Source organism: Quercus suber, unplaced genomic scaffold (genome assembly GCF_002906115.3).
Source record: "Quercus suber isolate HL8 unplaced genomic scaffold, Cork oak 2.0 scaffold_898, whole genome shotgun sequence".
NCBI classification, from domain to species: Eukaryota; Viridiplantae; Streptophyta; class Magnoliopsida; order Fagales; family Fagaceae; genus Quercus; species Quercus suber.
The window spans coordinates 69,775-88,100 of NW_027070324.1; the positions used below are offsets into that span (position 1 = coordinate 69,775).

General features: G+C 33.3%; 2 protein-coding genes across 4 annotated transcripts; both read left to right on the forward strand.

Annotated features, from left to right (window-relative positions):
• The first annotated feature begins 6 nt into the window (after positions 1-6).
• LOC111989475 (E3 ubiquitin protein ligase RIN2) lies at positions 7-9,461 on the forward strand. Of its 2 annotated transcripts, XM_024021252.2 has the most exons (13): positions 7-122; positions 570-1,009; positions 2,463-2,540; positions 4,080-4,166; positions 4,271-4,392; positions 5,721-5,817; positions 5,925-6,027; positions 6,819-6,976; positions 7,092-7,229; positions 7,303-7,370; positions 7,460-7,690; positions 7,939-8,320; positions 9,083-9,461. In XM_024021252.2, the coding sequence occupies exons 2-13, from the start codon at positions 770-772 to the stop codon at positions 9,137-9,139; spliced, it is 1,761 nt and encodes a 586-aa protein (XP_023877020.2). In that variant the 5' UTR covers positions 7-122; positions 570-769; the 3' UTR covers positions 9,140-9,461. The 2 variants fall into 2 exon arrangements, with proteins under 2 accessions (XP_023877020.2, XP_023877019.2); XM_024021251.2 differs by lacking the exon at positions 9,083-9,461 and having other exon boundaries at positions 6,819-6,988; positions 7,939-8,341.
• A 2,641-nt stretch (positions 9,462-12,102) lies between these two features.
• Positions 12,103-17,029, forward strand: LOC136065246 (uncharacterized). Of its 2 annotated transcripts, XM_065768172.1 has the most exons (4): positions 14,754-15,132; positions 15,434-15,536; positions 15,966-16,027; positions 16,687-17,029. In XM_065768172.1, exons 1-4 carry the CDS (start codon positions 15,010-15,012, stop codon positions 16,819-16,821), a joined length of 423 nt encoding a protein of 140 aa, XP_065624244.1. In that variant the 5' UTR covers positions 14,754-15,009; the 3' UTR covers positions 16,822-17,029. The 2 variants fall into 2 exon arrangements, 1 of the variants encoding a protein (XP_065624244.1); XR_010626880.1 differs by lacking the exons at positions 14,754-15,132; positions 15,966-16,027; positions 16,687-17,029 and adding an exon at positions 12,103-12,129 and having other exon boundaries at positions 15,434-15,908.
• Positions 17,030-18,326: the final 1,297 nt, after the last annotated feature.

Consider the following 18,326-nt stretch of genomic DNA (forward strand, 5'->3'; position numbering starts at 1 on the left):
TCTTCGTTTACCAAAAAAAAGAAGAAGGAAAAAGCTCTCTCTCTCGCACGAAAAAGCGATGCCGGTGAAAATTGCAGAAACCCCCACCGACGAAAAAGCAATATGATCATAGATCGAATCAGGTCCGTTCATTTGCTTATTCATTCTCAAATTTTCGTTTAATTACTCCACAATTATATCAAAAAATTTCAGAGATTCAGAGATAAAGTTTTTGACTTTTTCTATGCTCTTCAATTGATGGGGTTAATAATTTTAGCTGGATTCTTTCTGTGGTTTCTCAAAAGTTCATGTTTTTGCAGTTAAAATTCGAAAAAATTTTAATCGGGGTTCAAGGTTTATGTATCGGTGATTTGAATTTATAATTGTTTTATTGCACATTTAATTTATTCTAGCTGGGAAAGAAAAATGAAAGAAATGTAAAAGTTTTGATCTTTATGTGTTTTGGTTTCTGGGTATTGAAGAAATGAGAAATTCATAGCCTTTTAGACAGTTTTCTATTTGGATGAAGTATCACCTGGTTACTTGTTATTTGTTTTTAATTTATTTTTTTGTTTTGGATTTGGGGACAGGTTTTGGGATTTGATCTTGGAGTGTTTGGCATGGTAGTGAATTTTTGGTGGGTTTTCAATCTAAATTAAAGTGTGTCCGTGACTGGTTTACTTCACTGCCAAATTGTGATTGTAAAATGGGGAGAGTTATGCTAATGCCATTTTGATGAAAATTTTGGAGTTGGGTTGTGGTGAAAAGGTTGAATATAGAGTTACTTGTAATGGGTGTGCGCTACATAGCCGTGTCAGCGGCGTCTACGGTGCTAAGCTTTGTCTTTCTTCAATTCTGGACCGAGTTGTCTTTAGATAATCTTAAATCGGATGGACTAATAGCTGAGAATTATATTCATTCGGAGAATGCTAGCCGTGTCATCGAGCTGCTCTCGGGTTCTCATGCTACCGTTGGACTGCTGACAAATTTTGTGCTCAATGTATTTGTTTTACTAGTTCTATGTCTAAAGGTAAGTTTGCTATCTTGCTGAGGGACTTTTAAGCAATTATGTCTTTGTGTTGGCCAATGAACTATTTGCATAGTGGACTGTATGCTGAGTTAGGCAATGTATAGATCGCATTTACTGTTGCTGCCATAGGATATGTTATTTATATAAAGCAGGTAGAATTTTTTTTGAGAATATGAATTTTACTTTGCTATAATGCCACAGTGATTGAGCAATGAGAATGATGCTAAGACATTAAAATACAACATAAGTGGCTGCAGTAGGTGTAATAGACTAATAGTCTGTAAAATCACTGAATTATGTCCATCTTTTCTGTAATGTGGGCCAATTTGTATTTACACTGCATGTATTGGTTTGGATGAAAAACCTTCTCTAGGTTTCAGGAAAATTTGTAGATTTTTTTTCTTTGGCGGAGATTATTGTGAGCTGCTCTGGCAAAGATAATTGAGTTTGATGAATTGTATTAAACAATAATGCCATCAGCTTATCCTCTACTTGCTGGATTATGCAATGGTTAACCACTAATTGGTGTTGGCTCTGCCAGTACTTATAAATGGCATTGGAGAAAAAAAAAAGCATATTGATATTATGAATATTTTTGCTATTTTGTTGTTAGAAATTATTCTTTTAGAGTATCAAAGTCATAGATAGATTGAATACTTGTCTTCTGGAACGTTCACTTGTGTAGAGATTCAAATTCTTACATTCTTTTTCACGTGTATCATTTATCTCCCTTAATTTCATGCAATCATGCTACTTTTCATCACAGAAGTGGGTGAGGGGTCTTTATTGGTTCTTATATCAGATAACCTAGGACTTATGGTTTGTCAATGGTGAATGGTTGTAGACTGAGGTTCAAGCTAGCAAACTACTGGTTGGTGTAATGAAGAAAGAGGCTTCTGGAATATATTAATTAAAAGAACTATACACTAGATTCTCACTAACCTTGGAACAAGGGTCAGTATAGTTATACAAGCACTCCTGAAATGTATTAAGTTCTAGCTTAGAGCTAGTTATATGAACTACAAAATTGTTGAAATTGGATTACAACTATGCTTTCCATTTCAGAAAGTTAAACACTAAAATTCATCCATATGATTCAGACTATTAGTTATCAAAACATTGTATGGAACTTCAATTTAAGAATAGGACCTCCTACAATGATTGAGTTCCATAGTTATACTGGTAAGATTGAGAATCTTTTTGAAAGTTTATATGATTAATTATCAAGTCAACTCAATGAAAATAAGTTGATGATTGAGTGGAATTATTTATTTATTTGTAAGATGTATGGGCTATTCTTTTGAGTGGACTAAAGAGTGGCGTATTAGCAACAAATTTAACATTGGACATGATACCTATAAAATGATGTTTACAAACTCATCATCAAAGTAATGATGAATTTATGACCAATAAGACTGTCTTTGTAATTATGGTTTATACTTTTAACTTGCAGACCATATTCTTTGTGGAGTTGTATCCTCCTGAGACTCGGAAATTGTTGGAACGTCTTGTCAATTATGTTATTTATAAGGTAAATTTTTTTAATTTGCAATTTAAAAAAAAAACATATTCTGATTATACCTACTAGTAGCATGTACCTATTTAAATATGTGAGATATCACTTTTTCTGGAACTTGTTTTTGGGATCCAAATTTCCCCACGAATCTTTACAGGATTATGTATGGGGATATGTGTGGTGGAGCCTATCTGAAGTTTTGTGTAAAATATCACACCATAATACATAAAAAATTTATTACAGTGGAAGTGTTAAAAAAAAGTCACATCATGACATTGAAGTTTATTTGTAATTCTTAGTTTTTTTCTTCTTGTTTTTCTTTGAGTATTTAAATATGTTTTTATTTTATGAGATCTACTCTATGTTGTAGTATGTGTGCATGTTTTAATTAATTAATGAATTATTTCTACATCTGGTAGTGGTGTTAGGCCTGAAAGGGTTTGATCCTGTTGTTTATCTTGGGTAGTGACTGTGGCAACTTTTGGTTTGGTTGGCTGATGAAGGGAGTTTTGATGGTATAGTGGCTGTTTGGTAGAGATGGGTGGTAATGCATCTAGCTACATTTGGCTCTAGTGACAGCATAGATGGGCTTCATAATTGACTAAAGTGGTTGTAGCATGAACCAAAGCACATCAACTCTAAATTAATTGATAAAATCAATTTCCACCCTACCACTTTGTTGTTGTTGTCTTCATCACTAGCAAGTCCATGTCACTACCTTCAGCCATGGTAAAAAAGAGAATAATAAAGGGAAAAAGGGACAGAAATGATAACAACGTGATGCATTTCCTCACTAGATGTAAGGAGCTCTTCTCATTTGTGAAACCCTGAGGCAAATTGAATGTGTTTACTCATAATACCTATAATTGAAGAGGAATAGCTTTTCTGATTGATGAGATTAAAAAGGCCTGTAAGCTGAGGAGGGTAGGCCTGATCTGTTTGGTTTGGATTTAGGGATTGGGTTTAAAAGACCTTTGCTAAATTACTTATCAAAAAGTTCGAGAGACATTGTAGTTGGATATGTGATCTGTTGGTGTTCCTTCAAGCCATGATGCTAAGTTATTGTTTCATGCATTTTCTGAATTTTACTTTCCATGCAGTAGTGGTTTTTTTATAAGTAAAAGATATCTTGAAAAGCACAATACTCTCCATATAATAGTAGTTTCCAGAAATGGTGTAGTTAATTGATCTATATGGATAATAAGGTACTTATGGAGAGAAGCATGACTTCATGCACTGATGTTTAATGTTTAGCAATGCAATATAATGTGTTGGGAAAGGTCAAGTTAAAAGGCTACTTAACATATTTATATATGTATGTATAAATGTATTATCTATGTATTGAGTCCTTGATATTATCTTGATTGATTTGCTATATTTATTTATGGCAATGTCCTTTGTGCCATCAATTCTCCAGGAGGATGGGGGTGGTGGTTAAGGCCATGAGTTCAAGTCCCATGAGTTAGATGTGTTGCTTATCAATTGAATTGTTTTTTTCCCCCTGATTTCTATGGTTCAGTAATTGTGTGATGTCTGTTGCTGAATATCAAACAGGGGACGTTTCTACCACTGGTTGTTCCACCAACAATATTTCATGCAGGCTTGTGGTCAGTCTGGTTGACTGTTTTATGTTCTTTAAAGGTAATATTTTATGATGGTTATGCTGATTTTGGATTTAAGATGAAAGAGACTATTTAAATGCATGGTGGTTTATCTGGTTTACTGTTCTTCTGGTTATTGTCCAGATGTTTCAAGCTTTGGCTAGAGATCGACTTGAACGTTTGAACGCATCTCCTTCTGCTACACCTTGGACATATTTTCGTGTATATTCAGTCTTATTGTTGGTCCTCTCTGTTGACTTTTTTTGGTATTGCTTAATTTCTCCTCTCTCTCTCTCTCTCTCTCTCTCTCTCTCTCTCTCTCACACACACACACACACACACACACACACACATACACACACGCACACGCACACGCGCACTAAAATTGGTTGGATGGTAGTCTTTGTAGGGTGGGGTTTCTGAGGTTCGACAGCCCATGCCTCCCTTTCTCAAAATTTATCTATCCACAAGCACACCCTTTTTAGATCTAGTTTCAATAAAATTTTCACCTTTTACTGATAAATGTGTTTTAGGAAATGCATTTTAGGAAATGAATTGAACATGTCTTTTGTTATTATCTTCATTACAGAATGTATTAGAATTTGTTGGATATGTGTCAACTTTTTACAGAGACTATCTTAAAAAACAACACAGTTTGGACTTTATAATTGGGAAGTTATCATTATTTATACAACAAAGAAAGACTATGATTTTTGCTTTTTAAAAAAAGAAAAAAAATTCTTTTTGGTAGAGTGATGAAGCAAGCCCTTATTTTCTATTTTACATAGTTATTTTGTATAAATTTTCCCTTATTACATGTTTTTAATTGGCAGTTTTCCTTGTCATATTTTTTGGTCATTTCTTGTGTGCCTTGTTAGAGGACTGTTTGGAAGGTTTTAAAAGTTTGAGATGTTAGATGGGAGTAATAAGTAGACAAGTACTTGGGTTCGGCATATATTTACAATTTCTTCAAGTTTCATTTATGCTATTTTTCAGATTCTGGTCTAGCAAAACTTTTAAAAGGTTAAATGTTGGAAATTGGTAATTTTAGCTGTGGCTAGCTGTATACGTCTTAGTTTGCAATTCCATCTAATAGTGACATCTGCAAGGCAATTTTATAAGGGATTTCTTAGAGGTTGCTAGCTAGGTGCAGACTCGTAGGAATTATAGTAATCAATGAGTTTTCAAGAAAGTTCTAGATAGGTGTTTGACCAGCAGGCTACTTAATGTTGGGCCCTGTGATGTTTTAGTTAGGAGTCATGTTGATTGCTGTAATCATTCATTTTTAGTAAGTTTTCTCTGCAGGTCTATCTACGGGTCTTGATTTGTTACCATATACCTTTTATTTTATTTTAATTTTGCTAAGATCTTACCATATGCCTTAGGTTTTGTTGTAGATGGTCTTTGTATATTATTAGGGTTTTGTGTTGCCAATGTATAGGCCTTTGTTGTGAAACAAAATGGAGACCATGGATGAATTACAGTTAATATTTATGAAGACCTTGTCTCTCATTCCTTCCCTCTTTCGTTTTCTATTCTCTCCTTCCCTTTATGTTGTCTTTTTCTTATATATGTTTTCTTTGGTTGCTATCAGGATCAGGCTGTGTCTGGTAATATATAGAATGCTGGGTTCATCGATGTTTCTGTTGTTATTCTTTGAGCCTTTCAGCATTGCTTTTGAGACGCTGCAGGTAATGCTATTAGAATACGTCTTGGCAAGTTTTGGATTAGTTGGATCCTGTGATATATCAGAACTCAGGTTGACTAGGTTGTTTCATTCATGAAATATGCTTTGTAGGCCATTTTAGTTCATGGATTTCAGTTGCTTGATATATGGCTCCATTCAGCAGGGAACAGTGCCAATTGCCAAAGGTTCAAATTTTTAGATACATCAGCAGCAGGTAGTTCTTAAGAACTTTTATTAAAAAGTATAGGAAATTTATATGAACACTACATCTGGCATGTTTGTATTTTGTTGTTCTTGTTCATTTATATGATTGTCTTACTAAACTAACGTTTTGATTGTAGTCATTTTGTTATTTTTCTTTTTATTCTTTTTCTATTCTTGGAATGCACCATCTGGATCATGAGGTTCAAAAATAGACTTAAACATATAATTTATTGATATATATATATATATATAATAAAATTTTCTTTTAGTTTTTTCTGTTTATATGCTTCTTCCTCTTGTTCACTCTAAGTTTGTGTATGGTTTTTTTTTTTTTTTTAAAAATGCTCACGCATTTCATGTTTGATTGAAAAAACAGAAGCAAACAATGTAATAAGAGAAGATTATATTGAGAAACACATACCTAAATTAGTGGGTAATTGTTATTATTATTATTTTTTTTTTTGGGGGGGGGGGGGTATTGGGGATGGACTGATGAACCAAACAATATAAGTAGTGGGTTATATATATATATATATATATATTTAAAAAGCTTAAATTTGTGCTGATTGGTAAATGTGAATGTAACACTTTTTTAAGATTGAGGGGGTAATAATGGGAATTACTGATTCATGCATCACCTCTTTATTAGACAGTGAGGTGTATAATGAGAATTATGCACATTAATGAGTGGAATATGTTGTGAATGGAAACACAAAATCCTCTCACATGGAATATAGATAGCAATTTTTAAGATGACCTGTAGTGGATGTAATGTTTTCTGATTAAGGAGTGTGACTGCAGGTTCATTGTGGGAATGGAAGGGCATTCTTATTCGGAATGTGGGGTTTTCCCTGGACATGGCAACATTGTTAATGGCACTAGGTCATTATGTGCATATTTGGTGGCTTCATGGCATGGCATTCCATCTTGTGGATGCAGTCCTTTTTCTAAATATACGTGTAAATATTTGTGTAAATATTTCATTCTACTCTCTGATTTGAATGTCAATTTTATTTGGTTATCTGACATTCAATGTCATGTTCAATCTATAATCAATTTAGAATTTCTGATCAGGCCTTGCTAGGTGCTATGTTCAAGCGTATAAAAGGATTCATCAAATTGAGAAAAGCTTTAGGTGCTCTTCATGCTGCTCTTCCTGATGCAACTACTGAAGAGCTACAAGCTTATGACGATGAATGTGCCATCTGTCGGGTATGATTTGGTCTTTTATTGGTTACCTTTTAGTTGTTATTCATGCCTCAATGTTGAACTCGGCTAAATACAGGAACCTATGGCCAAGGCTAAAAGGCTACACTGCAAACATCTTTTTCATCTTGTATGCTTGAGATCTTGGTATGATTCATGCTTTTTCTGATTTTACACCTTTTGGTTTTGTATATTCAAGCATGTGAGTCATGCTGAAACTTACTCTTTAATGCCAGGTTGGATCAAGGTTTAAGCGAGACTTATTCGTGTCCCACTTGTCGAAAGCCGCTTTTTATTGGCAGACCTGAAAATGAAGTTACCCCCCGTACCGGAGAGGTTTTGACTGATGAGCAGCTTGCCCGTCAAATAGGTGCTGGACTTGATCGGCAAAACAATTCTGAACATACCCTACCTACTGGAGTATTCCCCAATCAGACACAGAACCCTATAGAAGGTGGTCCTTGGAGGTTTGTTTCCTAACTTTACGTCATTGTAGTTTCTCTTGCTTGCCTTGAAATAAGAACCTTGCTACCTCTCACTGAAAAAGCATACAAATTGGCTTTGGAGTCCACTTAGATTATGGGAATCTTGTTCTCTTTTGTTTTGTCAGTAGTGCAGCCTTCTTCAAGCAATATATATGAATAATCGTTGGCGCAGTAAATTAACAAAAAAAATTTCTTTTTTTTGGGAAATCTTTTCTCCTTTTGCTCCATAGGACTGCAGGAATGGAATCAAGTTGGTTAAATGCTTGGCCAAGCCAGGGTGTTGATGGGGCTGGACCCTCTACTGCAATCAGATCAGTTGGATTAGGGAGAGTTCAGATGGTGATGAGGCATCTTGCATCTGTAGGAGAAACCTATGCACAGACAACCCTTGACGATTCTGCTTGGAGCCTTTGGCCTATGAATCCCTCTCAGGCTGCCGCAACTGGTGGACCCATCCCTCATGCTGGTGGTGGCAGATACACTGGAGGCACTGGTGGTTTACATATGAGGACTGCCTCACGCCCTGCAAATGATAACATGGCGAACATTCTTGCCATGGCTGAGACAGTACGGGAGGTTTTGCCACACATGCCTGATGACATAATTTTGCAGGTATAATTTGGACATGCACACTATTTCTCTATGCTCCCTGAAGTTGGTTGTTTGAGTCAGTCATATCACCTGAGGTATAATATATACATATATATATATATATATAAATGTATAATTTGTGAGGTATAGTATGACCATTTAGTTATATAATTTTTTTTAAAAATCGGTCATGTTGATTGGATTTTTTTTTTTTTTGGTATTGAAGTCCTACAACTGTAGGAGAAACCTATGCACAGACAACCCTTGACGATTCTGCTTGGAGCCTTTGGCCTATGAATCCCTCTCAGGCTGCCGCAACTGGTGGACCCATCCCTCATGCTGGTGGTGGCAGATACACTGGAGGCACTGGTGGTTTACATATGAGGACTGCCTCACGCCCTGCAAATGATAACATAGCGAACATTCTTGCCATGGCTGAGACAGTACGGGAGGTTTTGCCACACATGCCTGATGACATAATTTTGCAGGTATAATTTGGACATGCACACTATTTCTCTATGCTCCCTGAAGTTGGTTGTTTGAGTCAGTCATATCACCAGAGGTATAATATATACATATATATATATATATATATAAATGTATAATTTGTGAGGTATAGTATGACCATTTAGTTATATAATTTTCTTTAAAAATCGGTCATATAGATTGGATTTTTTTTTTGGTATTGAAGTCCTACATTCTTTCCCTTTTCTTTCTTTGTTATATATTTGCTTTCCAAAATTTGTCTAATCTGTTTGAGATCCAATGTACCAAATTTTGCAGGACTTGCAGCGGACAAATTCTGTCTCTGTTACCGTTAATAATCTTCTTCAAATGTGAGTATGTAATATGTTTTCTTTTGTTGTAACATACTCTGAGTTCTCAAATGAGGTTCCTGGTCGGTCATACACCTCTTAAGGCTTTGTTGGCACGCATGACTTGTGGTTGCCAAATTGCCTGATTTTTTTTTTTTTGAATTTCTCTTTTCCTCCCTTTTTAATAGTATACATAAGCTTCTTTCTCTGTATATAAAGGCAACTCACTCAAAAAGTTTTATTTGTGTAGGAAGAAAAAAGGTGCAAATATAGTTCTTTTTTTCTCCTCTCAGAAAAATTAAATTGCTATACACAAGGTTCTGCATTGTGTTGCCTTGTTCTTCTCAGTAGTTGCCACTTTTACTAAATTTTCTACCGTGATTTAGTGGCTATATTCTCTCCTAGATGCCATAGTAAATTTCAAAGTAAAATATTTTGCTGCTTTGATCGATTAGGCGTTAGTGAAGGGAAGGTAACTCATAAAATGGAGAGCTTGTCACCATTTTTAGGCTGGTTTTTCACCTTAAGAAATAAATTTCCATCTAAGCCATGTTGGAAACTGAACCATTTGAGATTTTGCATCATGGACCTATTCTAGATGAGTAATGCTACACAGAGCATTTTTCACAACCTCTTAAGTGACATTTGTGATTGAAGCACCACCACTTTCCCAATGGCTCACCTCTTACTCTACTTTTATTATGTACCAATAATAACAGGCCACATTAGTAACTGTGATGAAAAAAAAGTGAAAATTGTGTATAGGTTTATAGATTCTAGATTGGTTGATCAAACTTGCATTCAGGATGTGTTGAAATTGGATGATGAATTTGCTGTTTGGGCTAGATATTTGCTCCCTAGGCACATATGCTCCCACTCCACAAGAATATTTTCCAAAAATTGTAATTGTTTTGTGTGTATAGAGGTCACTATGTATATGTATTATGTCCGCAGGCATGTTTGCAATGATATTGAATTTCTGTTTATCTTTGTTTCAGTGTCGGCCTAGTTGATAAAGGGTCTGTTAGAACTTAGACGTTGCTATAAGTAGAGCTTTAGCTGTAGCTGTAGAGCTTTTAGGACTTTATCATGTTTATAACAACTAACAAGAGAAGAGAGATCTACGAGAAAGGAGAGAGCTACCGCTCATTGTATAACTCATTTGTCCAATGAACCTCTAGTGGAAAAAAATAATAATAATAAAGAAAAGGATTTATGGGTTATTAGGGGGGAAAAAAAAACAACTGATGTAATGAGAGGGAATTTTAAAGGAATCAAAATTGAATCCTTCTATTTTCTTGAAATATAGGAGATGTTTGGTATTGTTGTTTAAACAATAGCTTTTACTGTTTAAAAACCACATGTATTTTCATAACACTTTTTAACTCACACATATTTTCATAACATTTAAACAATGATACTAGAAATTTCTTAACAAACGAGTATCTAAGTGCATGAGTTTTGAACTTTTTTGGACTCTAGAGCATATAGCCTTCCAAGTATTAGGGAGATAACACCCTAAGAAAATTCTAATTTACTCTAAAATATAAGATAAAAGATAAAGCATATTACTTAAGTCAAAAGCTTACTCTTATAGATTTGTAACCAAATTACATTATATTTCTTTTTCAATTTTTTATTTTTTATTTTTTATTTCTATTTAGAGACTTCTACTTATACATTTATATCTATATAAAATCTAAAAGTTGACGCGTAACATTTATTATTGCTACGCTTCCATTGAGCCTTATCAGTGTTGCATTTTAGTCCATCTAGTCTAGTTCAGTCACTTTGGTCCATTTTTGTCCAATTTTCTTCACTTGGGGCCAATTCAGTCTACTTGAGTCAAATTTGGTTCATTTGTCTTCATTTCGGTCCAATTCTGTTTGGTTCATTTAGTCCACTTCAAGTTTATTTTTGTCCAATTCTCTTCACTTCGGTGTTCGTACTTAATAATGAAAAAATACATCTGTAGATTGAAATTAATTATTTTAAATCCGAATTTATTAAAAAAAAATATGTATAGATCTCAAATTGAATAGACAATTTGATAGGTTAATGGATCAAAAAATAATAAACGTAGATAATTTAAGATATGATCATTTTTGTTGTTGCCTATAATTTGAGTATAAATCCGATAGATTTCGAATGTCTTTTAAAAATAAAATGTGTCAGTCAATAGATTAGCATTTTCTCTCCTTTCCCTTTCATGTTCTAACTTCTAACTTCCAATCACGCAATATGATAAGGAATACGATAACACACTGTAGACTGTCTGCTATTTTTTATTCAAAACTTTTACATATAAACATTATAATACAATTGGATTAATTATTCATATCAATGTAAGGTTCCAAACTGAATGTGCCAAAAAAATGCGAGTCCAACTATGAAGACAAGAGCACTGAGCAGACCAAGAATGCTGTGCTTTTAAGAAACACACGTACGTTTTGAGTATTTCAAGCTCAAAGTTCAAGGTCTTTGCCTTGCCGACCATATCAACAAACATTAATTCTTTAATCTCGGTACTACTTCATCCTTGTCCTAACTTCTAAGTGTGAAATTAGGGGTTGTGTCTTGTTTCAAACCAGAACTAGAAGTAACATATACATATATGTCTGCATCCTTTTAACCTAACATGCTCAAAGTTACAAAATTCTCAATGTCCAAATTTAGTCAAAGCTCAACATGATTTTTCTCTTTTCTAACTTTTCTAACTGTTTCTCAAATCCCGATTAGTTAATGCTCCATTAAAATTATTTTTATTTTATTTTTTCTTACTTCAAGTCTACAATAACTGCGGACACATGTGAATTAGAGTGAAACTATTTCTTTTTAGAGAATTTCAACTTATGGCGTCCGCTTTTTATAATAGTTAGACCAAAACAGGCAGAGATTGAACTTTAGATCTCTTATTCAACCATAAAAAATTTTATTAGTTGAACTAACTGGAATCTATATAGTGAAACCATTTTCTTTTACAATCAGGACTCAAGAGGCTTAGAGGCAAGAACTGTAAGTGCTCCTCCACAATTTACCACTTGTGTCTTCGCTTGGTATATATAAATATAACACATATACATACATATATGCATTATACATATACATTATTTTCTTCCACTTTTTACAATAATGGCCTACCATTTTATACCAATGATAGGAAAACAAGTATGTAAATAACATTTTTTATTGTGATTGAACTAATATCATTTTCACATGATTCCATAATAAACTTTATTTTTATTACGTATCAATCATAAATCGTCAAGACAATAATAGTGAAAGTTTTTGTATATCTATACTTTCTAACCATTTAATTTGTCTCATTTTTGGCTGGGCCCCCATGAATGGCAGGATGCTCCTAATTTTAAGCCATGATTTAGACCTAATTTGATTTGCTATTCATAACTATCACCTCAATTATAGCTAGTCATTTTCTTATAAAAACATTAAAAAAATAAAAAAAAAACTGAGAGGAGAAAAAGCTGAAAAGTTTAAAGGACACGGCTTGTGTGTCTAGTGCATTAGTGCATTAGACATGTTGGGATACAGAGATGTTTCCAAAATTGGACACGTGTCCGCATCTTAATGTGTCTAATACAACTGATGAACAGGACACAAGGTCTTCCCAAGTTTAAATACAAGTCCATGAACATGGTATTTTTCGTAATTACTCACATAACATGTTATGATTCACGTATAATAAAAGTGGTGTACTGATAGACCCATATCAAATTAATGTTGATTTGATTATAACTTACAATCAACTCAACAAGTTGTGAAAAAATTGTTTCCTTAGCCTTGCTCAGAGATTAATATATCACTTTTCTGGATTGTTCTTGGATTAAACAATTTTTTTTTTCTTTTAATATGTGATAAACTAGGGTTAAAGTTTCCGTAATACCAAGTACAAGGGGGAGCAATATTAAGGATTCATCTTTTTGAGCTTATTGTTTATCTCTTGCTCGGATCACAATGTCTAATGTGAAGAAAAAGTGTAAAGAACATATGACAGTAAGAACTGTGGAATAAAAAACAATACGAACTAAAAGTTATTTATTTATTTATTAAGTTTATTAATCTATAGTTGGGGTCTTCTAGTAGAGGATTAAAAAAATGGAATGGTAAGAATTTTGTCGAGGTGAAAAGGTGCGAAAGAGCAACAAACACGGAGCCACAACCCACAAATCACAAGCATGAAGTAGCTACAAGTAGAACGACAAAATTTTGGAGATTTTCGATGGAAACAAATTAACTGCGTTGGACTGGGACTCCCTAGCTTGCTCATCCTATTCCTACCTTTTGTTTTTCTTTGGCTCCCATTCACTTTTTAAGGGCATACTTTTCCTCATCATTAACACTTTTATACCTTTTTATTTTATTTTATTTTATTTTTATTTTTATAGTATATTCCCATGTGTTTTACCCTATCAAGAAGGATGTTTTATAATTTCTGTACATTTATTATTATTATTTATTTAAATCTTAAAATTTTGAAAACGAGAAATTATTATCAAATTTTTGTTTACGTATGAATATGTTACCATGTAAATGGTCAATACCCTAGTTGCCATAATTAGCGGTGAGTCGGTGAAATTAAAAAAAAAAAAAAATTGTTTAGTTACAAACATGATTCTATTTTTTTTAAGGGTTTTCTTTTCTATCCCAAGTGATTAATAATTATTCATTCCCCTTTTATCTTTGGGATATAATATGAGCATAAGAATACATTCCATATTCTTAAAGAAGAATTTATACTCATCTTCTCTATCTTGGTAGTAATGTAAAGCTATCATGTTGTGTATATTGTGGGTTCAAACATGTTATATATTGTTTTGAAAAGAACAAAAAAAAAGGTCTTCTCAAGTACACAAATACATCACAAAACTCAGAAATTCAAACTGCTATATATATTTTTAGGAATGCTCTGATTCAAATCTTAAGGTAAGAAAATGATGTGGCAAACTCTCATAGACATAGTAAAAAAAGATGAGTTTTAGTCTTTTTATTTTTATTTTACAAAGCCATAATTTTTTTGTTAACAGAGGTGAGTGTTTGTTTTAACCATATTAATTTGTCTGGTACTACTTTGTTTTGCATTTTTGTCTGTGGTACCTTCTTAAATATTAAACTTATAGTTTACATTTACCATTCAACTTGCTTAGTTTAATCATAGCTTCCTAGGATTAATTAAAATACCTAATTATTTTAGTTTTTCTTTCTTGCACAAATTACTATGCTAGCTGCTATTCCTGGTTCATGCGAAGTTAATTGAAAGAGTAGTCCAAAATCTCCTCCGCAACCAAAGGAATTAAGTCTTAAACTTTCTATGAAAATGTGAAAACTAGCATCCACTTTACTATAAAAACTCATCTAGGTCAAAATGTGATTTGTACCACTACCGCATCAAAAACATAATCAAAAAATTTCACAATTATTTATTATGTATATAAATATTGACACATCAATTTAAATGGTAAAATTTATAGCATTCATAATATCGATTAAAAAATAACTTCGAAAGTTGTAAAGCTTGAATTTCCCTTCTATATATATTTCATTCTTGAGTTCAAAGTTGAGCCTCCCTCTCCTTTGTTCGGGTAAAACGCCTATGTTTTGGGGATTCTAAGTCACTTAGAAGTGATTAAAGGGCACAAGTGAGGCCACCACCATGCATTCCCTACAGTTTTCTTCTTCATAAGTCTTACAAATACCAGTTTGTTCTCTTGGACAGCCTCTTCTGTCTCTTACAAAACCTTGTCTTAAATAATTGTTTCTTTTGGTAGCGACATTCTGCACTTACTGCACTACTCCCTTGTATGTACACAACACAAACATATACAGTAATCACTTCTCTTTTCAACTTAACAACTGTTGAAAGAGCTCTCCTCGATCATGTCTATCATATCTTCTGTTTTTATCCTCCTCTTGTTCCTTTCCATGCATGGATATTGCAATGCTCGCGGCCTTGGAGTAGTTGATAAAGCTTCCAACTTACAATTCATTGTTTCTGAAAAGGTTGGTCTTGTACTTCTATGCTCCCCATTTTTTTTTTCTCACTTATTTCTTTATGTAATATTCTGGAAGTTTAAATTTTGGTATTTTCTTTATGGAACATTTTTACTATCAAATTTGAACTAACGTGTAAGTGAATGTGATTGATGACATTTCAACAACATGGTAAATGAATGTTTAAATTGTTGTTTAAAAGATTGATGACAGATCGGTTTATAAGGGTTATATGATTTAAAATTGGTAATATCCCTTGCATCAGTCTTAATTGCTAATAGTTTTGTTTATCTTTCGGGGTATGTTGAAGGTAGAAGAGAAGGTTAAGCATAACATAGAAACAATTCAAGGAGGAACAGATGGAAACAACATTGATGACAAGTCTCAAGGTGGTGCAACTACACAAATTCCAGGTCTAGTCCCAATCAAGCCTTTTGTTTCAGTTTCTAGGCGCATGCCCCACAAGAACCACGATGAACATCCTGGCTTTAACTCGGACTATTCTCGGCCTAGAACTCGCCCTCCCTCCCATAACTGAAGTTGTTCACTCTTGCTTTACTTTTAATCACTCATTAACTTCCTCTTTTGAATTTCTTGGCTGCTTTCTTTCATTTTCTATCATACCTTAAATCCCTAAGCCGTCACAACCGCATAGATAGAGCCTTAGAATGTAAGGACTGTGTATTTACTACTTATCAAACAAAATTCCTTATTCTTCAGTTTTGTACACCAAGGTTATATATGAATCCATAATTCATTATGCTCTATCTTCATCTTCATCTTCATCTTCTTCTTCATTATATTATTATCAGCATTATTATTGATAGGAATGGAATATGCAGGATGTGAGAATTCTAAGTCATCTTGTCACATGGGCTTGCTAAGGGAAACACGTATTAATAAGGTAAATTGCCCTATGCTTTTATAGTTATATAGAGGGTAAGTTTGGGTTTAAATATGGCAATAGGGAACTTATTGATCCCATTTTTTTCATCATGTCCATTGTGAGGGTGACAAATGCAAATGGTCTCTATGCATAAATTTATGAATTTTCATGTCTATGTGATACATGACTGGCCCCAAAACTCAATATATTAGGAAGTGCACGGAAGCAATTGTGAGAAGTGGAGCAAAACAGCTTGTATGTGATGCTATATATAGTGTCTGCAAAATCAGTGTTACCTTTGTTGAGAAGCTATTAGATAAGTTTTAAAGCCCCTTATATGATAAGTGAAAACATTGTTTTCTTCTTCTTACAATTTGAACCCAGGTTTTATTCCTATAGAGAACACTTAGCAATGTATTGAGTTATAAGAAACATGATTCACAACAATATTTTAAGTTTACCAAAACTTTTGAAAACCAATTGATAGTTGATATTTATTAAATCACATTACTTTTTTTCTTTTAGTAAGTGATGAATTTGGATTATAAGACAAAAAGTCAGGTAATGAAAAGATACAAAAGAACTAGGAATTGACGTGCCTGACCGGGTGGGTAAGAAAAACCTTACTCAATAGATTATATTATAATGAGTGTAACATGTTACTGTTGCCTATGTAGGGATCAAGAAGGCGAGCATTATCAATAGTAGGATTTAAAGTCAAAGAAGATATTGTTTTCAATGGTAACAAAGTACAAGATGTAGAAGTGACAGACTATGAACCACCACATCAGACACCACCGATTCACAATTAATATAGAAATCTAGCAAATTTTGCTACTTGTGCTACGGTTTCTATGATCATATTATATACATTTTCTTTCACCATCTATAAGAAAATAACAGCTAAGAGAATATTTGTGTATACGATAAATGGAAGTAGAAACATAAGAAATGGAGAATTAGTGGCTTAGATTGCTACTAGTTAAAAAAAGTGGTAGTTGGTGTATTGTTAAATGATGTAATAACTTATTTCAACGCTTTTATGAGTTGGAATGGTTTTGATGTTCCATGCAAACAGTTGCCAGAAATCACTCCCTAAAACAATCCAACATTATACTTTAATTAATTTCCAAAGGAATTTCTTTCCTAATGCTTGGAAATCCTCTGCATTTAAAATCAAGAGCTAGTAATTCCAAAGTCCAACACTCAAAGGCGAAAATATTGTTCTTTTTGTTATTAAAGTTTGAAGTTTGAAGTTTGAACTAGTAGAAACATATAGCATGCTGTATATTAACAACTAATAACAAGCTTTAACGTGGGAAAATCTGTTTTGTAACTGTTAAGTAACTTCAGGCTTAGTTTATTCAACATTTCCTTACAAGTTCCAACGCAATTGAAAGGAGAGATGAGCACAACAAAGGGTTCTATTCTTATCTTGAGGAACTCTATATCAAATTTGATAAACAACATATCCCACAACAAATTTGAAAAACAAGAACAAGAACAAAGTAGTTCCATGCAAAAACAATTTATAATAAAAAAGCACTATTATCAATGGTTTTTTTTTTCCCAATCTTTTGCTCTCGCAACCAAGACGAGCAAATGTGGAGGAGTTGATTTGACGCTCGGGGAAAGGGCAAACTTTATTAAAACCTAGCCTCTAACTTGCACGAAATGCATATGCACAATATTGAAATAACATTTTTCCACTATCAAGAGATTAGAAACACATAAAACGTTATGATAGAATACAAAAGAGATCTATTATTATAAGATAAAAATCCATTTATAACATGAAACTCAATTTGTTCTAGATAATAATTAAAAAAAAAATCCACACCATGAATCTCAAATCTACACGGAGTAAACTCTATGATTAGCTCTCAATGTGAGCAATTGAGCATATCTGATAATGGCTACAATCATCTCTTAAAACTACTACTTGTCTCTACTACATTTTTCATTGCTTAAGAGTGTTATTTTTCTTGTTGGTGAATAGTGAATCCATTCTTGGCAAAATGCAATGTCTTAGACGGAGAATCCTTGATTAGAAAAGGCTCCAAGGTCTTGTTCATTTGTGGATCAAAGTCTTTATTAGTGGTCTCCATGTGAATGCAACTCCATTGTTAGGTTCCTATGGTTATGTAAAAATGCATTAGTTCCAATTGGAGGCAAAGATAGACTACTCTTTTTTTTTTAGAAGAATATAACACAACTTAAAACCCATAAACAATAATATGAAATTTAGTATTAAGAATACAATCAAACTTATTCGAAATCTAAAACTAAGAAGCTAACACAAATCATAAATTAAGAT